Source organism: Danio rerio, chromosome 13, assembly GCF_052040795.2.
Source record: "Danio rerio strain M-AB ecotype USA chromosome 13, GRCz13ab, whole genome shotgun sequence".
NCBI classification, from domain to species: Eukaryota; Metazoa; Chordata; class Actinopteri; order Cypriniformes; family Danionidae; genus Danio; species Danio rerio.
Window position 1 is genome coordinate 43,600,695 of NC_141033.1, and position 23,545 is coordinate 43,624,239.

The 23,545-nt window shown below is 36.0% G+C and overlaps 1 protein-coding gene across 3 annotated transcripts in view; it reads left to right on the forward strand.

Moving 5' to 3' along the window:
- prkg1a (protein kinase cGMP-dependent 1a) overlaps window positions 1-8,233 on the forward strand; it is a 147,308-nt gene extending 139,075 nt beyond the window's left edge. The window contains exons 15-19 of one of the 3 annotated variants that reach the window (NM_201030.1): window positions 1,393-1,556; window positions 1,635-1,757; window positions 1,846-1,908; window positions 1,996-2,062; window positions 3,508-4,329. In NM_201030.1, the coding sequence (NP_957324.1) occupies window positions 1,393-1,556; window positions 1,635-1,757; window positions 1,846-1,908; window positions 1,996-2,062; window positions 3,508-3,606 (516 nt within the window). In that variant the 3' untranslated portion in view covers window positions 3,607-4,329. Of the gene's footprint in view, window positions 1-1,392; window positions 1,557-1,634; window positions 1,758-1,845; window positions 1,909-1,995; window positions 2,063-3,507 lie in introns of all 3 variants that reach the window. The other 2 variants (XM_087277707.1, XM_087277708.1) reach the window with 2 other exon arrangements.
- The last annotated feature ends 15,312 nt before the right edge of the window (window positions 8,234-23,545 follow it).

A 23,545-nucleotide genomic window follows, 5' to 3' on the forward strand; every position in this document is an offset into this window, starting at 1 on the left:
ACAGATTCATGTTAAATAAGTACCCATAAATAAATTATACTCGCACATTAATATATTACATATTGTATTTTTCCATAAAAAATATTCACATTTAATTTTATTTTTCTGTTTTTTTTGTTTTGTTTTTTTGCCATTTTGGGGTAATAATAATAAAAAAAAAACAATAAATCAATACTATAACTATAACATGTTTTTTTTATTGTGCATAACAAACAAAACTCTGCTGTATTTTTTTCCTTAAAATGTAATAAATAAATAATAATACTAATAATAAATTAGTACCCAAAACCAAATAAAATTGTACCAGAACTAAATTTAGCTGTATAACATGGTCTATTTCAAATTCAAAATTCTTGTTGCTTCTTTACACATTTTCATAGCTATACACAAATACACACACTCTTTAAAAATCAGAAATTAACCTCAAAAAAGTCATGCGTATGTATAAATTTAAAATATTTTTAAATAAAAAATAGAAAGTTAATAATTCATAATATTGATTCCCAAAGATGCTTCCCATCTTTACCTATTTTTTGGAGTCAGACCCAACAACATCGACAAAAAAAAACAAACAAAAAAAAACACACTTTCTAACAAAAGTATTGTCGTTGATCCCAGTTATAAGAGCAACAATCTTTTTTTATTTATTTTTTCCTTGGGGTTTTCACCTTTAATGGATAGGACAGTAGAGAGTATTGACAGGAAAGCATGGGGAGCAGAAAGACGGGAAAGATCGGCATAAAAACTACAAGGCGGGAATCAAACACAGGTCGTGGCCATCCCAGTGTGAATGTGTGTGTGGATGTTTCCCAGAGATGGGTTGCGGCTGGAAGGGCATCCGCTGCGTAAAAAGTTGCTGGATGAGTTGGCGCTTCATTCCGCTGTGGCGACCCCGGATTAATAAAGGGACTAAGCCGACAAGAAAATGAATGAATGAAAAAAATTAAGGCATGATCATATTCTATTTTGGTACAATAAGTGTAATCTAGAGGCCTTTGTCTTTCATATAAGCAACTTCTGATACCAAATGATGCACTAGAAGTCAAGTTATTATTTGTTGTTTTTTAAAACTTGGATAGGCGACAAGACTTTTATCAGGTAGTGTATGTGTGAATGTGAACCACTGCATGCTTTTCTATTTAAATATTCACCCAAAAATGAGAATATATTTATTGTTTCAAAGTGGTATGACTTTCTTCTGTGGAATAAAAAAAAATATTTGTGAAATATCACCTTTCTTTTTTCTTTGTTTTGTAAAAAAACACCTCATTTTTGTAAAATGGGATTGTATAAAACAAGTTAGTAGCATGGGATTGGAACCGTGGTGTGCACGACCGCTTTAAAGATTCACTGTCTGCTCACTCAACTATCACAATCTTAAATCTTTTAAAGGTGGATTTTGGCTTTGCTAAAAAGATCGGCTTTGGGAAGAAGACATGGACATTCTGTGGTACTCCAGAGTATGTGGCTCCAGAGATCATCCTGAATAAAGGACACGACATCTCTGCGGATTACTGGTCTCTCGGTATCCTCATGTATGAGCTGTTGACCGGCAGGTGAAACACAGCACTTCACAGGTTATAACGCTCACTCAATATTAATAAAGAATTAACAATACATCTTCTTTCCCTCAGTCCTCCTTTTTCAGGACCAGATCCAATGAAAACATACAACATCATCCTTAGAGGCATCGATATGATTGAATTCCCCAAGAAAATAACCAAAAATGCTGCCAATCTCATCAAAAAGCTATGCAGGTAAATCAGCTGTGCTGTAGAAACACATTGCTGTCTGTCAGCAGCGATTGCCAATGCAGATTTGTGCTTTATTTCTTCTTCTTCCCAGAGACACTCCTTCTGAAAGATTAGGAAACTTGAAAAACGGTGTCAAAGACATCCAAAAGCACAAGTGAGCCTGATATTCACTTTATTCACACAGATATCAGTTCATTATTCATGCTCATGTATTAATCCTGTGTAATGAACGTGTCTGCAGATGGTTTGAAGGGTTTAACTGGGACGGACTGAGGAAGGGGACGCTGATGCCCCCCATCATCCCTAATGTAAGTGCTCTGTAAACTGTAGACTAACCAGATCAATCATCAGACTTTTAATTGCATTTATACAAACAAACAAAAAACAAACAAACAACCGATCTAGATAGCCATTTTGATTGTGCAAGCTTTAGGAGTGTTAATGAATTAGAAGTGTGGTTCACACAGGTGAGTGGGCTTGACAAACCACCTGTAGAAACACTCTTCTCTTTTTATATCCCCCCTCAAAACTCTAGCACTTAATTCTCTGAGCACTAACAGTTGCTTTGTATAGCTAGAACTTCCTGTGTGCATTGCCTCATCTTGTTGAAACTGAATGACTCAGTCATAAGTAGGCCCACACGGAATCTCGCGTGCAGAATTCCGCAGATTTTTAGCCTATCGTTGATTTTTTTATTTACTTGTGTAAATGTTTATTTATTCAGTTTTTAAATTAATTTTAGCAATAGTATTGACTAATATGAAAATATTAAGATGATTTATGCACTATAGAGTTTTTTTCACAACACATATTTTTCATCTTTAGTGGTATTTTATACGAGAGACTTGCTTTGTTTACCAAATAAAGTGGATCTAATTGGATTTGCATTGTAAACATAAAAAAAAATGTTTTTAGTTTTGATTCTTCCAAAATAATTATGCATAAATCTGCAGATTTTTAACAAAATTCTCTGCAGAAATAGCAAAAAATGCCCGCAGATTCTGTCCGGTATAATTCACCCAAACTGTAATTTCTTAATGTAATGAAGTATTCGCGGCCGCAAAATCACACGTGAGCTGTTTACTACTGAGAGGATGCGAGTGTGCCTGCATGATGTCTACTTTAGTGAACAGAACCTGCATAGGCTGTGAATAACATGTAATGAAGAGATAAATAACGTTCAGTTTCTTGCACAGAGTGATAATTTGGGAGTCGCACCGGAAGTATGATTTGCATGTATGTTTTTTTTTTTCATGACATGACCGGCACGCATCTCCTTTAAATGATCATATAACATTGTAAAGTTATGATTATGACAAGCATTTGATATGTTTTATCTTTCATAGCGAATGCAAAGTGTGCATAAAAATAAATGTTTAACAGTGTCAGTATAACTACTCTGGCCTATATAATGCTGAATATAATGCGAGAGGGAATCTGATAATGACAAATCTCTCATTTTACCAGTGAAAAAATTATAATAATTCAACTTCAGAATTATCAATAGTTACATTCTGACCTAATCACTTTACTGTCAATAAAAAACCAGGACAAATCTTAAGCCTGTTCAAGTCCACCATTCAAGGTCTATACAAAATTGAGCATTTTACCAACAGTAGACCTACATTTAATATTATTATTGATGTTTTTATGTTTGGGAAATAGCAATAATAATAGCCCGCTCATATTAACCTTTATTTTACAGCTACAGAATCATGAGAAAATCGTGATTTTATTTTTTGTGCACATTCAGGTAACCTCATCCACAGACACCAGTAACTTCGACAGCTTTCCAGAGGACAACGAAGACCCACCGCCTGATGATAACTCAGGCTGGGATATAGACTTCTAAAAACTCATGTGCACAAACACACAACGCTGCTCACGCCAGACTGGATAAACCAACATGCTGCACTACTGTATGGACTGCAGGAGAAATGTGGAAAAAGCAAAAGGTTTGAGTCTATCGTGACTGTGAAGGAGATCCAGACACACGAAAAACTATCGAGTGAGCATGTATGCGTGTGTGTTCACATCTGACCTATAATAACCACCTTTACTGTGAGATAACAGAGACGACAGTCCAATTACGGAAAAGGATGTGACCTCAATGACTTGTTCTTCTCCCTGATTGGCTGCGAACTCTTCATTCACCAATCCGTGTGCAGACTACTCTAAAGAAGACCAGGAGGCCAGACAGACCTGAATGTCGCTCTTCACGTAATACGGTTGTGGTCAAAATTAGTGGCACTCCTGGAAAATATGAGCAAAACTACCTGCATTTTTAAACTCTTTTTAGTAACAAAAATAGATCCTTGAGCTAAAACAAATCAAAATCTGTGCAACAAATCATTAGGAAATACATGTGTTTGGTAACACTTTACAATAGTTTAAACAATAGACACATAGTTCATTTATTTACTAACATGAACCAATAATGACCAATACATTTATAACAGTCTTTATTCATCTCTGTTACGGTTAGTTTATGAAAATAGAGTTGACATGTTAAGTGTTGGATTTTAATAATGCATTAGTAAATATTTAGCTCTGATTAATAAATGCTGTGCAAGTATTGTTCATTATGGAGTTCATGATTCTAACATTAACTATATGTGCCATATTGTAAGGTGTGACCATGTTTTTCTCCAATACACAGTGAAAAAATTCATTGTTGGCATCCTTTTCAAGAGTTCACACTTAGCTGATTATTGATTATAACGCGTGTTTGGCATGCTATCCCGGAAGAGAGGCCTGAGCTCATAAGATCCTTGAGCCCGGGGCTCCCTCCCATTTGCAGGGCGAGAGGGGAGTTTGAGCTCAGGTAGGTTTTGATAACTCCCCCTTTGTTAAAAGCTGATGCCAGATTAAAATGGCTATGTAGAGATATTATGCTGGCTAAGAGCTTAACTATATTGCTGATTTAGATTGATCAATTTACTTATAACACATTTTTGGATTGTGGGAGGAAACTGAAGAACCCGGGGGAAACCCACACGAGCACTGGAAGAACATTTAAACTGCACAGAAACGACAGCTGGCTTGTTAAGGATTTAAACCAGTGATGTTCTTGCTGTGAGGCAACAGTGTTGACCACTAGGCAACCGTACCACCCTATAAACAGAAAGGTGGAGGATTCTTCAAGGTGAAGATAACTGTAGTAAGAAACCCTGGCTATTTATAGTGAATTAGGAATCATTTGATTGGTGAATCATGCATTGGTTAACCAGCCATGTTCAATCATAATCACATGCTCCTCTCGAAATTAGTTTATGAATAAACTTTACTTATTTAATACTTTTTCTAAGCTTTCAATACATAAAGCTAATCTAAATCTTCTCATAATGCCTGGTGAGCTTGGAGGAAACCTGGAAAGGCACAAAAACATCCTCAATAAGTCTCCAGATCCTTCAGGTTCTCTGGTACATGGGCTGAGTTTCTTTCATCATCAGTTCATCCATTTATTTTATTTATATTATTTATTTATATTTCTACAGGGTTCAGGTCAGGACACTAGTTACAACCATAGTTACAACCAGGCCATAGTTACAACCTTACTTTGACTCTCAGTGAACCATTTATGATGACTGTTTGGATTATTGTCATTATGGAAGATGACCATAGACCATTATAAGATGTCTATCATAGGCAGTTGGGTATCTAAACAACATGTTCAGAAAAATAAGTCTGCAACAGTGTGCAAGATGATCATCTAGATCAGGGGTGTCAGACTCCGCAGCCCTGCAGTTTTGTTCCGACCCTGCTCCAACACACTTACCTGTAGGTTTCAAACAAGCCTAAAGGACTTAATTAGTTTGATGTGTTTAATTAGGGTTGGAACTTAAAGGAGCAGTAGGTGATTGTCTTCAGAAGCATTTTTTGTTGTGCTGTTTTAAAGTCTCTTCACAGTCCAATAGTAATGTTTTAAGTAAATGATCTGAATATATGTATTTTTATATTCAGGATAAGGCATTAAACTAACAAATGTTCATCCAATTAAATATTGTCTGGCAGACATCTCCCATAATTCCGATATGTAGCTAAAACTGTCTGTCAGCAAATGTTGATTTGGACTTCTGCGCATCTGTTCACGCAGATCCGCCATTCGTGCGTGCCCGTCTGCATGAGCGCCACGCGTTCACGAGACAATCACAGACGCGGTGAAATCAAATGCTGAATTGAAACTCAAAATCAATATTTGAGTTACTTTTGCACGTTGGAAGGACAACACCATAGCCAAAGTATTACTGTTAGACAGGTAATGTTCTGTTTTAAAACTATTTTAGTCACTATTTTAATCACAGTCCCTCCCCGCCGACCAACGATAATATGTTAAGCGGTTAGCATTTTAGCAGATCACCTACTGCACCTTTAACTGTGCAGAGCTGCCACCCTCCAGGAACTGAGTTTGAAACCTGTGATCTAGATGCACTGGGTCATTAGGTGTTTCAGGTCTTTCAACATCAGACACCCTCACCCAGGTGACCCAGCTGAGGTTGATCAGACCCCATAACCATCACCCACAGATCAGCCCTTTTATCAATAGCCATCTTGTGGCTTTCTTTGCAGCTTCACAAACGGCCTTAATGGCCCTCTTCTTAGCTGCTACTGCTAGGCCTGGTTGGGTGAAGACTTTACAGAGTGAACACCCTGCAAACCCTCAAAAAGCCCACATTTATTGGCTCACAGAGGGTCTTCTAGCCCCCTTCTTGGCACTTCTCTACTAGATCCTGGTACTTTGAGCATTTCCTTTCATTTCCCTCCTCCATTCGCTCTTCCCAGGGCGATGTGAGTTCAAGCAGAATCAATTGTCTTGTCGCCTCAGAAATGCTAATTACATCTGGTCGGAGTGATGTTGTTACCCTGTGCTGTGGGAACTTTAACTGCTTCCCCAGTTTATATATAGAGTCTTATGCAAAAATTTGGACACCCCTCTGTGGCTGAATATTAATGTGTTCGTTCTTTACAAGAGACGATTGCAGTGAAATGCCATTCGGTTTCAACAGAAAGCTAGATAGTGTCATGTTTTTCAGACAGAAATACGTAGTGTAGCAGTATTGAGATGTGTGAAAAATTTAAACTGAAAAATAGACTGTGTAGAAGTTTGGGCACCCTTTCTTTTGTTTGGATTTCAAAACCTGTAGTCACTTAATGCTGATTGATTGCAACACAAAACTGATTTGAGAGACTCAGTGAACCTTAACAACCACAATGCAAGTGCAACCAATCATGAAAAGGGATATTTAAAATAGCTGATTGCTAGTTGTGTTTCTCCTTATTGTTAACCTGAAAGTAGCAACATGGGAACTTCAAAATATCTTTCTGATGACCTAAAACTAGGATAATTCACCAACATGAATTAGAAGGATACAAAAAGCTATCACAAAGGTTTAAAGTATCTCCACATTCAGAAATATAGTAAGTAAATGGAAGGCCACAGGAACAGTTCTTGTAGAGGAAAGATGTGCTAGACCAAGAAAAATATCTGAAAGGCAAAAAATGATTAGAAAGGTCACAGACAAACCACAGACCACCTCCAAAGAGCTCCAGGAACACCTTGCTGCTAATAATGTCATCCTACATGGTTCCACAATCCGGCATACTCTTCACAAAGAACAGCTCAATTGAAGGGTGATGCAGAACCGCCTTTTCCTGCCAACAAGAAGAGTCGTTTAATGCATGCAAAGAAAAAAATCATTGAAATGATCAAGATATTTCACTCATGAGAATTTTTATATCGGCCACTGTGTATTGGAGAAACCACTTATTTCATAACCAGACTCTTTAGTCTAAAGCGACCCAAAAGAAAAGCCATTAAGTGCTAAATTTAAAAAAGTAATTAATTTTCCCCAATTATTTTGCTCATATTTACCAAGTGCACCAATAGTTAAGACCACGATTGTAAATATAGCACATGTACATAATAGCATAGCATCACAAGTACGCTGGCGTTCCTCACATGTATCTGTTTCTCTCTCATGTGTATCAGTCTTCAAACACACACAGCTCATATGTGCATCTTCTCGCCTGTCTTTGCTGTTAATTTATTGGCTAACAGCCACGGTTTCTGATGTTCTGAGCCCAACGCTGGTCTTCTCAGACTCTATGATGTGCCTCAATCCATCGCTCTATTAATAGTGTACTGTATTTATTATCTGGGATATATAATAATGAGGAAAGTACTGACCACTGTGAACGGCCGGGTTTTAAAGGGAAACGGAGCGTTGTACGAACAGTTTTTGGTCATTTCTTAAAGCCGGCTAATTGGAATACAGGTAAACATCCTTCTGATTTCCTCCAGCGATTCAGCCGTATCAGATCATGAACTGAATTAGTGCCTTAAATCAACGGCATTGTGTGTTTCTCCTCATGCTGCATGTCAGAATCGGATCCTTCAGCCTGCTGCTGCTCATCAGACGCGCTGGTTTTTGTTTTGTTTTGTTTTTTTTTACACAATAAAGCAACTGTTTTAGACACTCGCCGTGAAATGCTTTGTTTTGATCTTGAAATGGAAATTGTGTTTATTTACACTCATGATGATGAACTTATGGGACTATTTTCTGCTGAGCGAAAATTGCTGTTAACTTAAAAATTACAAAATAAAATGTCACGATATTTAAATGATATGGCGGGGGGTGGGGGGCTTGTTCAACATAGCTGTATTGATTTGATCAAAACACCATAAATCGTAATTATTGCGTAATAGATCTCATTCAAAATGTCATTTATTCAAGTGATGGAAAAGCTGATCAGCATCATTACTCTAGGCAAGGCAAGTTTATTTATATAGCACATTTCATACACAGTGGCAATTCAAAGTGCTTTACATAAACAAGAATAAAAGGAACAAGTAAAATAAAAATAAAAACAAATAATAAAAATGAGTAAAAAAAAAAAAAAACAGGTAAAATGTGATAAAAGAATGAAAAAGAGAAAAACATAATAGTGCAATCTGTCGGACGCAGCACAGTGCTCATTCAGCTCATTCAGCACAGTGCTCTATAGTCTTAAATCTGATTCTTTCTAATACTTCCAACAGTTAGGAAGCTTCAAATTTCAAAATGGTGTTACAGTAGGCTCAAAATTAGAGATTAGAGACTGAATTTTTAGATGGTGTTTAAATGTCTTTAAGAAAAAAAAAACTTGTTCACCAAAAGCTGTATTTATTTGATCAGAAATGTGAAATGTAACTAATATAAAATGTAATAACGTAATTTATTCCTGCAGGAAAAGCTGAAACATCAGCATTTTTACTCTAGTCTTAAATCTAATTTTTCAGTAATTAAGAATTTGTTTTTCGCTTTTCTTAGTGATAAAAACAAAATGACACACAGACACACAATATTTTTGCTGCTTGTTCAAATGACATTTAAAATGAGCTGAAACAACACAATTCTTAAGATATTTTGGGGCAACAACTTTATTGTTTTATGATCAATCCACTTAATTGTTAATAGTTAACTTGATCAATGTTTTTTTTTTCAGTGCAGTTGTGCTGATTGATCATTTTCCTTCTATTAAATATTTTATTCAGTTTGGAGCTTGAGCACACCTTGAAATCTGATCACAAATAACTTTCATTATATATAGAAACATGTAACCAGGATATGAGCCAAACATCAGAATATACAATATATAAATTAGAATAAACTGTACACTACACAACGACTGAAAAGTTTATAAACTAGAAGTATTCAAAACAATTTAATATTTAAAGACTTTTTAAAGACATTTTTGAAAAATGTAAGCATCAAAATACCAATTAATTGTCAAATTCTGCGTTATACTTTGTCACTATCCTTCAAACAGCTAGATTTTATTCACTTGTCAGCAGGAATTTATTTGTTTATTTCACAAATTATCAATTTCTGTTTTTTATATAGTACAGATCAAAATGTGCATGCTATTTTTTGTTTGTTTTACTGCATATATAAAATTCATAATGGAAAATTATTTCACCTGTATATTTGAAACATTTTCAACACAGACACAAAATAAGGATGTTTTGTCTTTGGGGATATATTTTATTATTTATTGGACTAGACATAATCAGTTCATTTTATTAAACTCAAACACTTTATTCTGGACTACAAAGATTAAATGTCATTCAAAGAATAAATTAAATTAAAAAAACTGGTTATATTTTATAACAAACAAATATAGATTTAAAAATTCTTTAATACATAAATTTCTTTTTCTTTCTTATAACAATTTGACAGTACAAAAGTCCAAACCGGATACCGATATGGATTTTTTTATCTGATTAATGTTTTATTTACTTATTAGTAACTAATTATTCTCCATCTGTGGAATAATTCTTCCTGATATTTTTTATGTATTTCTGTTAGTCTTTTATGCTCACCTAGGCTGAATTTATTCCAGGAAATCCAGTAAGACAGACTAAAATGTTAGAAAGATGTTTTATTTATTTGTTTGTTTATTTATTTTTCTAATGAAGTGCTTTAATTTTCCAATCATCAAATGATCAAAATGTGGACCACAAATTTCACAAAAACAACTGTTACTAGCATTGAACATAATAAGGCATATCATTGGTGGTTAAGTTACAGTATAGTGCATGCTATATACTGCATTACATTTGCTATATGTACTATATTACAGATATAATATAGTTAAAATGCTGTAATGCAAGCGTTTTTCAATCAGTAGAACATGAGACTACATGATACAAATAACAACACATTTTTAGTCATTAACCTTTTGACTCTCATTTAATGATTAACTATATGTACAAAATGTCCACCAGTTGATGTGACATTTAAAGTGTTAACTTATAAAATGTAATTAAAAGTAAAAAAAAAAAAAAATTTTAAGAAATATGACCTGCATATTCTAGAGGTGTAATGAACTTCACCCCCAATTCTCTTTAACAAGAGAGCACAGGAAACACCTCAAGGCCAATACATTATTATTTACCTCCATTAATGTAAAAACCATCCAGCTTTACCAGAGGAGCATCACACTCAAAAGAGCACCCAGAAGAAAAGTGCTGACCCATGGACAAATCACCCTCATGCATCAGATATATAAGAATGGGAATTAAGTTCCATCTGCAGTCAGATAGAGAAATTCAGAAATAGTACAATGCAGCGGCACATTAGCATGCAATATAAATCTCACCTAAACCATTTGAAAAGGAAGACCGACTGGCATCACCGCGGGGGGGCCCCGCGTGATTAGGGGGCCTGCGTCGACGCGATTTGCATAATTGAAAATCCGGCAACCGCAATAATCAAACTCTTGGGAACAACTGTGGTCGGAACCAAAGTTCACAGGTCTGTGTTCTCTGAACTCCTCTCAAGCGGTGGAGTACTTCATTCTGATTGCTTGCCGCCGAACGGCATCATAGCTCATACCATAAAGTTAACTTGATTTCAACTCTCCTCGACGCTCGCTCACACTGGAGAAGACGCGCCGCGCTGTTTCTCGCCACCGGTTCTCATTGAAAATGAATGACTTCTGGCTGCTTTGACGCTCTCGCCGCTTTCGGTTTGTGATGGCTCCTCATTTTGTGAAAGCTTCCCCGCGTTGTCGCTCCACCCCACCTCCCTTCCCCGCTCCTCAATTTGTGTTCGCTTCCCCGAGTTGCAGCAGAAGACAAAAAACAGGTTTTCTTTCACACAAAACTGAAAATTCTGTCATAATTTACTCTCCTTTCACTTATTCCAAACCTGTTTTTCTTTCTATCTTCTGTAAATAATATATTTTAAAGAAAGCTGGAAACCTGTAACCATTGACTTCCATAGTATTTGTTTTTCCTACTATGGAAATAAATGGTTACAGGTTTTAGCTTTCTTCAAAATATGGCATTTAGTGTTCAACAGAAGAAAGAAACTTACAAAAGTTTGAAACCACATGTGCCTGAGTAAATAGTACAATTTATTTGGGGGGTGAACTATCCCTTTAAGAACAACTCCAAATCAACGTTAAATATTTTCCAGTTGTAATCAATAAGGCAGACTTGTGTTTTACATAATATTTTGTTTTATAGAAAATAAATAAGGCTACGGTAAAACTGACAACCGGTAACATTAGTCAGAGCAATGTATGTAATTAACGTTAACGTGCTAATGTACAACATTATGATGGAGCGGCAGGCTATCGTAATACCCATGCTTTTCGTTTTATGTCAGGAATTACTGAGACTTGCATTTGCCTAAACTTAAAAACGATTCAATAAATGCAGAATTCACTACTCACCATAACTTTGATGAAGGAAAATCGCCTGAATATGATGTGTCGGAGGAGCTCTGCCATTGCTGCGCTGGAATTTAAACCTGATCCAACAAACGACTCTCACGCGCATGCGTACACGCGCTTTTGCTGCAAGGTTTGTTCGCCAAACACAAATACTATTTCACTTCTGTTTGATAAATTGCCAAAGCACAGTTTTATTTTTGGTGAATATATATTTGTAATTTTTACTTCAGACCATCAGCTAAAATTAATAGTGTTTTTTTTTTTTTCGTTTAGGGATTATTATATTGTGAAGTCATTTGTTGGGTCAATATTTAATTGTCAGTGTCCACAATTATTTTATTTACAGTGTAATTCTTGTTTTATATAATCTAATAATGAAATATTGTAATTTTTATCTATTAATAATTATCAGGATATCTGCTTACCCCAACTGATTTTAATCAAATTTAACTGAAAGTGTTAATGTTTCTGTTTTACACATTTAGTTTAGTTCACACTATATTTACTTATTTATAGTGTAAAAATGACAAAATGTGTAATAGAGAAGCAATAGAGAAGAACTCCTCTACTGCTCTGATTGACTTTCTGCTGATCAAGTGTTGTTTACATTTAAAAGACTCCAATATTCTGTCACCACGGCAACCTGAGTTTACACTGAAATCAACACATCTCTCTGAATCTGATCACTTGAGCTCTTTGAACTCTCCAGTTTGACAAGTTTCATCAGATTGTCTGATTTGGAAAGTTAATATTCATGGAGCAGCGGCGCCTCAGACGAACCAGGAGTCTTCCAGCACACCTGAAGGACTTCCTGCTGGAGGGTGTCCCGTCTGTTCAGGATCCTGCAGCTGTGATCAGGTTGGATCATACTTACAGCTGTGTCTCTTCCCCAGGTCTGGAGGAGCGTCACCTGGAGAACGCGGCTGTCCTTCCCCACATCCGTCCAGCAACCTCAGTGCCTTCAGTGGAGGTGGGACAGCAGGAGGAGCCACTCTCTATCCATGGCTACAGCGTTCAGGCCTACCAGGACATCTACCGCTCTGTGGTCGAGCCCATGATCAAGAGTCGTCCCTACAGCCTTCAGCTGGGCCTGGAGATCAAGCAGCGGCTGTGGGAGGCACTCAGGTGTCCTGTAATGGAGGAGACGGTACAGGCTGATGGACGAATCCTCATTACAGAACACAGATGTGGATCCAGACCGAACAGCATGGCTCCTCGAGTCCATGTGGACATCAGTGGAGAGCCACTGCCTAGGAAGCCCAGCAGAAAGAGGGCCAGACGCTGAGTCTTCACAGTGTCCCGAACCACACTGCAGGCCTGCGTATGTATATAGTGTACATAGTTGTAGAGCAAGTTCAAAGTAAGTTTCCTTTTGCATGTTTTGTTTCATCAATTGGTTGTTTATATTGATTCTTGGTGTTGTTGACTTGAAGCTCTTGGTTTGCTCGGTGGTCTTCAGGATGTTTCAGGTGGTCTGCGCGGTTGTCGAGGTTTTCTGAGCGGTTGTTCTCGTGTTGCTGGTCGGTCGCTGGACTCTTCTGAGAGTTTCGATGCGTTTAGTGATTTGCGGTGTCTGTTAGGTTAGGGTAGGTTAGGTTAGGGTCCCTCACGTGGTTTGCAGCTTGACGTGCTGTGAGGGCTTGTGTGCATCAGTGATGCTGAGAGCTTCGCCACTGGTACTTCACAGATACCGGTAGGGTCACCCATAGTGGACTGGTCTCAGCGGAGATGCCCGACTAAGACAAACCAGCTGATTCTGGACAGCAGATGTACATCAGAATCACATGAAGATGTGGAAGTCGCAGGATTCGTGGAAGCAACCATCATAATAAATGAATCAATAAATAAATTTGTTATTTAATACATATAAAAGAGGCTGCAATTCTTTTCTTTTTCCTCTATTATGTTGATTTTTATCAAGTTATAATTTATAAATAAAAGTAACAATTCTGGAATTATTATTACCCTTTTAACCTGATTTTCAAAACAATCCACCACAAATTGCACTATGAAAACTATAATAAAACTGTAATATAAGCCATAATAATAATAGTCATAATAATAAAAACATTCAATTAATAAAACAAATATTTAAATAATTTAATATTTTTTTGATTGAATAATATTTACAATTATGTTATAAATATAAATTCTAATTATTTATACGCTGTAAAAAATGAATAAATATAATATTGATTTAAATACATTTAAATATAATTTACTCCCCAAACTAAACTTTCTAGTGACTGGTCACATCTAAATTCAATTGTGGCAACAGCCTGTCAACATTGGCTCAATGAGAAATAATATGTTGAGCCAATTAAAAAAACCATCAAGTCTGCCCAATCATGTTATTGGCCCAATTGAATATTTTAGATAGTGTGTAGCAAGCTTTTTTGGTTTAACCTAATTTAAAAATGTATATTGGTAAATTGTATTTTGGTAAACAATGCTAAAGCAACTTTACTGAATTGTTTATTCCTCGTTGTCCCGAAAGAAAATGAATAATAGAATATACAAAATCATAATACACTAAACACTGCCACATTTATTTATCTTTTTTATTAAAGAGACACTATTGTAAAAGTACTTTAAAACAACAAATACATTACACATTTCAACAAAGTGTACCGTATAAATTCTAGCATGTTTATTTCTCCTAATATTGACCTCATTCTTTAAGGTGGAAGTGCCCTCGTCTTTGCGATTTGTTTTAGAACATCTGATTCAGAGCCCTATGGGAGAAATGACTAGCAATAATAAACAGCAGAAAACAGACAAACTACTTGCTCTACAAACTAGTGTGTTTATGACTCTACAGACAAAGCAGAATAATATAATAAGAAAATATCAGTTTGCAACATTAAGCATCATAACAAGCTGTTTTAACGTCTAAAAATCAATGGAAGTGAATGAGAGTGGAAATCTCGAGCCAAAAAGACTCAAATGGCTGCGCCTGCTCTTACGTGAGGAATAAGGTCAATACATAGAGCTGAAGTGTACTTCATATATATCCCAAATATATGCAAAAATGTAAATAAAAAAAAACAAAAATAGCATAAAATGTGAGTATTTTTGTGAGGTTACTTTAACCATTGTTTAGTGTTGTCACCTGAATACTTTCATTCTACAAAAGATAATCTGAACTTATGAAATCACATTTTTAATGGTTAAACCCATTCATTAACATTAAACATTAAATATATTTGCATATAAAAATGAACGGTTCATTCCGCTGTGGCGCCCCCTGATAAACACGAGACTAAGCTGAAGGAAAATTAATAAATGAATATTAAAATGTCAAAAACACCATCAAATCTAAACAATGGGTTACTTTACCTAGTTGACACAGATGATTCCAGAACAGAAAAAAAACTCACAAATATTTCAATAAAAGTAAAAAAGAAATCTTCAAGAGGAACTTCAAGCACATAAAGCTGCATCTGTTTCAAATATTTACCATGTAAACCTATTTAGTCATTGTATTCCAGGTTGAGTAGATACTATAATCCAAAAGCACAAAAGATGCATTGATAAAGTCTCCTATTGTCGAGCACCATCTCCTCTTCCAGGACAGCAGACATTCAGCACAGTTGACAGGGCTCCTAAAGTTCATGCTGCTACTGTTGCGTTCTGTTTCAAGGATTCCCATCTTCATTGTGGCTGTGTGGTTTTCCAATGGCCCTGTATGTTAAAAATATAAAACAGCAATGTCAATATTAAGTCTATATCAAATACATATTCAAATGTCACCATAATACTGTGTCATTTTCAAAAACACTAATCCTGTTGGATCACAAAATGTAATTTTAGAATGACAGAAAGTGGATGTTCACATAATTATTAGCATAGTAACAGTATAGTAATTAATACTTTCCATACTGTGAGAATGCTATGTGGTAAACCGCACATTTATATGTAAAATATCACTCTGGCCAGGCACCTGTGTGTTAACAGCAATAGTTCTAAATATAATTTACAGTGAGTAAATAACAGCAGAAGACAAAAAACAGGTTTTCTTTCACACAAAACTGAAACTTCTGTCATAATTTACTCTCCCTTCACTTATTCCAAACCTGTTTTTCTTTCTATCTTCTGTAAATAATTTTAAAGAAAGCTGAAAACCTGTAACCACTGACTACCCTAGTATTTGTTTTTCCTACTAAATGGTTACAGGTTTTAGCTTTCTTCAAAATATGGCATTTAGTGTTCAACAGAAGAAAGAAACTTACAAAAGTTTGAAACCACATGTGCCTGAGTAAATAGTACAATTTATTTTGGGGGTGAACTATCCCTTTAAGAACAACTCCAAATCAACGTTTAATATTTTCAAGTTGAAATCAAGAAGGCAGACTTGTGTTTTACATAATATTTTGTTTAATAGAAAATAAATAAGGCTACAGTATAGCTGACAACCGGTAACATTAGCCAGAGCAATGTATGTAATTAACGTTAACGTGCTAATGTACAACATTATGATGGAGCGGCAGGCTAACGTAATACCCATGCTTTTCGTTTTATGTCAGGAATTACTGAGACTTGCATTTAGCTAAACTTAAAAACGATTCAATAAATGCAGAATTCACTACTCACCATAACTTTGATGAAGGAAAATCGCCTGGATATGATGTGTCGGAGGAGCTCTGCCATTGCTGCGCTGGAATTTTAACCTGAGCCAACAAACGACTCTCACGCGCATGCGTACACGCGCTTTTGCTGCAAGGTTTGTTCGCCAAACACAAATACTATTTCACTTCTGTTTGATAAATTGCCAAAGCACAGTTTTATATTTGGTGAATGATTATTTTTAATTTTTACTTCAGACCATCAGCTAAAATTAATAATGTGGATTTTTTTTTCGTTTGGGGCTCAGGGGCGTTGCTAGGGTCGAAAGGGATAAGGGGCTTAGCCCCAAAGAAGTTGCTCCAAAGAAGTGTCTTATAAGAGATGAGTTATTAAAACTATTATGATTAGAAATGTGCTGAAAACAATCTTCTCTCCGTTAAAAAGTTTTTTTTTACTAACTGGCATGTATTTACATTGATATGATGCACATTTTACTGATTATAGTTATTTTATTTTACCAAAACTCCACACATTTTATACTGTGGAAACAAATAAGCTTCAAACTATTCAGTTTCACGAAAGAGTTGTATTATTACCTCATTAGCTTCAGCTCCTCAAAATAATGAATGAATGAAGTGCAGTGGCGGGATTTTTTTAACACCATGTGACAACAGAGCCACTCCCACCTGCCGGTAGAAATAGGTAGTGCTGAACAGCTGACGATTTAATTACCCGACACAAACGCTGCGTTAAGTGGAGTGTTCGTGATGTATGTGGTAATTTTCAGTACTTAGATAACAAAATAAATGTTATACAACATATTTTTACTTAAGTGCAACATATTCCAAGAGATCAGGGGCTTTTGACAATACATCAGGGGCTTAAGCCCCCAAAGCACTGTTGGGGCTTATTATTGTGAAGTCATTTGTTGAGTCAATATTTAATTGTCAGTGTCCACAATTGTTTTATTTACAGTGTAATTTTGTTTTATATAATCTAATAATGAAATAATTAATGCAAAAATATGATCAGATAAAAAAACGTATTTGAAATTTGGTTAAATAAAGTTTGATTGCAACAAAATTTGATAAAAATTTATTATGAAAATAAATAAATTAATTAATAAATAAAGACAAAATTGTATGTATGTTTTCGTTTTTATTATTGTTTTGGGATCTAGACCTAGTTATGATAAAATAATAATATTAATAATTATCAGGATATCTGCTTACCCCAACTGATTTTAATCAAATTTAACTGAAAGTGTTAATGTTTCTGTTTTACACATTTAGTTTAGTTCACACTATATTTACTTATTTATAGTGTAAAAATGACAAAATGTGTAATAGAGACTCAATAGAGAAGAACTCCTCTACTGCTCTGATTGACTTTCTGCTGATCAAGTGTTGTTTACATTTAAAAGACTCCAATATTCTGTCACCACGGCAACCTGAGTTTACACTGAAATCAACACATCTCTCTGAATCTGATCACTTGAGCTCTTTGAACTCTCCAGTTTGACAAGTTTCATCAGATTGTCTGATTTGGAAAGTTAATATTCATGGAGCAGCGGCGCCTCAGACGAACCAGGAGTCTTCCAGCACACCTGAAGGACTTCCTGCTGGAGGGTGTCCCGTCTGTTCAGGATCCTGCAGCTGTGATCAGGTTGGATCATACTTACAGCTGTGTCTCTTCCCCAGGTCTGGAGGAGCGTCACCTGGAGAACGCGGCTGTCCTTCCCCACATCCGTCCAGCATCCTCAGTGCCTTCAGTGGACGTGGGACAGCAGGAGGACCCACTCTCTATCCATGGCTACAGCGTTCAGGCCTACCAGGACATCTACCGCTCTGTGGTCGAGCCCATGATCAAGAGTCGTCCCTACAGCCTTCAGCTGGGCCTGGAGATCAAGCAGCGGCTGTGGGAGGCACTCAGGTGTCCTGTAATGGAGGAGACGGTACAGGCTGATGGACGAATCCTCATTACAGAACACAGATGTGGATCCAGACCGAACAGCATGGCTCCTCGAGTCCATGTGGACATCAGTGGAGAGCCACTGCCTAGGAAGCCCAGCAGAAAGAGGGCCAGACGCTGAGTCTGCACAGTGTCCCGAACCACACTGCAGGCCTGCGTATGTATATAGTGTACATAGTTGTAGAGCAAGTTCACAGTAAGTTTCCTTTTGCATGTTTTGTTTCATCAATTGGTTGTTTATATTGATTCTTGGTGTTGTTGACTTGAAGCTCTTGGTTTGCTCGGTGGTCTTCAGGATGTTTCAGGTGGTCTTCTGCGTGGTTGTCGAGGTTTTCTGAGCGGTTGTTCTCGTGTTGCTGGTCGGTCGCTGGACTCTTCTGAGAGTTTCGATGTGTTTAGTGATTTGCGGTGTCTGTTAGGTTAGGGTAGGTTAGGTTAGGGTCCCTCACGTGGTTTGCAGCTTGACGTGCTGTGAGGGCTTGTGTGCATCAGTGATGCTGAGAGCTTCGCCACTGGTACTTCACAGATACCGGTAGGGTCACCCATAGTGGACTGGTCTCAGCGGAGATGCCCGACTAAGACAAACCAGCTGATTCTGGACAGCAGATGTACAACAGAATCACCTGAAGATGTGGAAGTCGCAGGATTCGTGGAAGCAACCATCATAATAAATGAATCAATTAATAAATTTGTTATTTAATACATATAAAAGAGGCTGCAATTCTTTTCTTTTTCCTCTATTATGTTGATTTTTATCAAGTTATAATTTATAAATAAAAGTAACAATTATGGAATTATTATTGCCCTTTTAACCTGATTTTCAAAACAATCCACCACAAATTGCACTATGAAAACTATAATAAAACTGTAATATAAGCCATAATAATAATAGTCATAATAATAAAAACATACAATTAATAAAACAAAAATTTTAATAATTTATTTTTTTTTTGATTGAATAATATTTACAATTATGTTATAAATATAAATTCTAATTATTTATACGCTGTAAAAAATGAATAAATATAATATTGATTTAAATAAATTTAAATATAATTTACTCCCCAAACTAAACTTTCTAGTGACTGGTCACATCTAAATTCAATTGTGGCAACAGCCTGTCAACATTGGCTCAATGAGAAATAATATGTTGAGCCAATTAAAAAAACCATCAAGTCTGCCCAATCATGTTATTGGCCCAATTGAATATTTTAGATAGTGTGTAGCAAGCTTTTTTGGTTTAACCTAATTTAAAAATGTATATTGGTAAATTGTATTTTGGTAAACAATGCTAAAGCAACTTTACTGAATTGTTTATTCCTCGTTGTCCTGAAAGAAAATGAATAATAGAATATACAAAATCATAATACACTAAACACTGCCACATTTATTTATCTTTTTTATTAAAGAGACACTATTGTAAAAGTACTTTAGAATAACAAATACGTTACACATTTCAACAAAGTGTACCGTATAAATTCTAGCATGTTTATTTCTCCTAATATTGACCTCATTCTTTAAGGTGGAAGTGCCCTCGTCTTTGCGATTTGTTTTAGAACATCTGATTCAGAGCCCTATGGGAGAAATGACTAGCAATAATAAACAGCAGAAAACAGACAAACTACTTGCTCTACAAACTAGTGTGTTTATGACTCTACAGAAAAAGCAGAATAATATAATAAGAAAATATCAGTTTGCAACATTAAGCATCATAACAAGCTGTTTTAACGTCTAAAAATCAATGGAAGTGAATGAGAGCGGAAATCTCGAGCCAAAAAGACTCAAATGGCTGTGCCTGCTCTTACGTGAGGAATAAGGTCAATACATAGAGCTGAAGTGTACTTAATATATATCCCAAATATATGCAAAAATGCAAAAAAAAAAAAAAAAAAACAGCATAAAATGTGAGTATTTTTGTGAGGTTACTTTAACCATTGTTTAGTGTTGTCACCTGAATACTTTCATTCTACAAAAGATAATCTGAACTTATGAAATCACATTTTTAATGGTTAAACCCATTCATTAACATTAAACATTAAATATATTTGCATATAAAAATGAACGGTTCATTCCGCTGTGGCGCCCCCTGATAAACACGAGACTAAGCTGAAGGAAAATTAATAAATGAATATTAAAATGTCAAAAACACCATCAAATCTAAACAATGGGTTACTTTACCTAGTTGACAGATGATTCCAGAACAGAAAAAAAACTCACAAATATTTCAATAAAAGTAAAAAAGAAATCTTCAAGAGGAACTTCAAGCACATAAAGCTGCATCTGTTTCAAATATTTACCATGTAAACCTATTTAGTCATTGTATTCCAGGTTGAGTAGATACTATAATCCAAAAGCACAAAAGATGCATTGATAAAGTCTCCTATTGTCGAGCACCATCTCCTCTTCCAGGACAGCAGACATTCAGCACAGTTGACAGGGCTCCTAAAGTTCATGCTGCTACTGTTGCGTTCTGTTTCAAGGATTCCCATCTTCATTGTGGCTGTGTGGTTTTCCAATGGCCCTGTATGTTAAAAATATAAAACAGCAATGTCAATATTAAGCCTATATCAAATACATATTCAAATGTCACCATAATACTGTGTCATTTTCAAAAACACTAATCCTGTTGGATCACAAAATGTAATTTTAGAATGACAGAAAGTGGATGTTCACATAATTATTAGCATAGTAACAGTATAGTAATTAATACTTTCCATACTGTGAGAATGCTATGTGGTAAACTGCACATTTATATGTAAAATATCACTTTGGCCAGGCCAAATTACAATTATACCAATTACCAATTACAGAGAGTAAATAACAGCAGAAGACAAAAAACAGGTTTTCTTTCACACAAAATTGAAACTTCTGTCATAATTTACTCTCCTTTCACTTATTCCAAACCTGTTTTTCTTTCTATCTTCTGTAAATAATATATTTTAAAGAAAGCTGAAAACCTGTAACCATTGACTTCCATAGTATTTGTTTTTCCTACTATGGAAATAAATGGTTACAGGTTTCAGCTTTCTTCAAAATATGGCATTTAGTGTTCAACAGAACAAAGAAACTTACAAAAGTTTGAAACCACATGTGCCTGAGTAAATAGTACAATTTATTTGGGGGGTGAACTATCCCTTTAAGAACAACTCCAAATCAACGTTTAATATTTTCCAGTTGAAATCAATAAGGCAGACTTGTGTTTTACATAATATTTTGTTTTATAGAAAATAAATAAGGCTACGGTAAAACTGACAACCGGTAACATTAGTCAGAGCAATGTATGTAATTAACGTTAACGTGCTAATGTACAACATTATGATGGAGCGGCAGGCTAACGTAATACCCATGCTTTTCGTTTTATGTCAAGAATTACTGAGACTTGCATTTAGCTAAACTTAATAACGATTCAATAAATACAGAATTCACTACTCACCATAACTTTGATGAAGGAAAATCGCCTGAATATGATGTGTCGGAGGAGCTCTGCCATTGCTGCGCTGGAATTTAAACCTGATCCAACAAACGACTCTCACGCGCATGCGTACACGCGCTTTTGCTGCAAGGTTTGTTCGCCAAACACAAATACTATTTCACTTCTGTTTGATAAATTGCCAAAGCAGTTTTGTTTGGTGAAAGAATATTTTTCATTTTTACTTCAGACCATCAGCTAAAATAAATAATGTGGATTTTTTTTTTTTCGTTTGGGTCTTATTATTTTGAAGTCATTTGTTGAGTCAATATTTAATTGTCAGTGTCCACAATTATTTTATTTACAGTGTAATTTTGTTTTATATAATCTAATAATGAAATAATTAATGCAAAAATATGATCAGATAAAAAAACGTATTTGAAATTTGGTTAAATAAAGTTTGATTGCAACAAAATTTGATAAAAATTAATTATGAAAAGAAAGAAAGAAAGAAAGAAAGAAAGAAAGACAAAATTGTATGTATGTTTTCGTTTTTATTATTATTTTGGGATCTAGACCTAGTTATGATAAAATAATAATATTAATAATTATCAGGATATCTGCTTACCCCAACTGATTTTAATCAAATTTAACTGAAAGTGTTAATGTTTCTGTTTTACACATTTAGTTTAGTTCACACTATATTTACTTATTTATAGTGTAAAAATGACAAAATGTGTAATAGAGAAGCAATAGAGAAGAACTCCTCTACTGCTCTGATTGACTTTCTGCTGATCAAGTGTTGTTTACATTTAAAAGACTCCAATATTCTGTCACCACGGCAACCTGAGTTTACACTGAAATCAACACATCTCTCTGAATCTGATCACTTGAGCTCTTTGAACTCTCCAGTTTGACAAGTTTCATCAGATTGTCTGATTTGGAAAGTTGATATTCATGGAGCAGCGGCGCCTCAGACGAACCAGGAGTCTTCCAGCACACCTGAAGGACTTCCTGCTGGAGGGTGTCCCGTCTGTTCAGGATCCTGCAGCTGTGATCAGGTTGGATCATACTTACAGCTGTGTCTCTTCCCCAGGTCTGGAGGAGCGTCACCTGGAGAACGCGGCTGTCCTTCCCCACATCCGTCCAGCATCCTCAGTGCCTTCAGTGGACGTGGGACAGCAGGAGGAGCCACTCTCTATCCATGGCTACAGCGTTCAGGCCTACCAGGACATCTACCGATCTGTGGTCGAGCCCATGATCAAGAGTCGTCCCTACAGCCTTCAGCTGGGCCTGGAGATCAAGCAGCGGCTGTGGGAGGCACTCAGGTGTCCTGTAATGGAGGAGACGGTACAGGCTGATGGACGAATCCTCATTACAGAACACAGATGTGGATCCAGACCGAACAGCATGGCTCCTCGAGTCCATGTGGACATCAGTGGAGAGCCACTGCCTAGGAAGCCCAGCAGAAAGAGGGCCAGACGCTGAGTCTGCACAGTGTCCCGAACCACACTGCAGGCCTGCGTATGTATATAGTGTACATAGTTGTAGAGCAAGTTCACAGTAAGTTTCCTTTTGCATGTTTTGTTTCATCAATTGGTTGTTTTTATTGATTCTTGGTGTT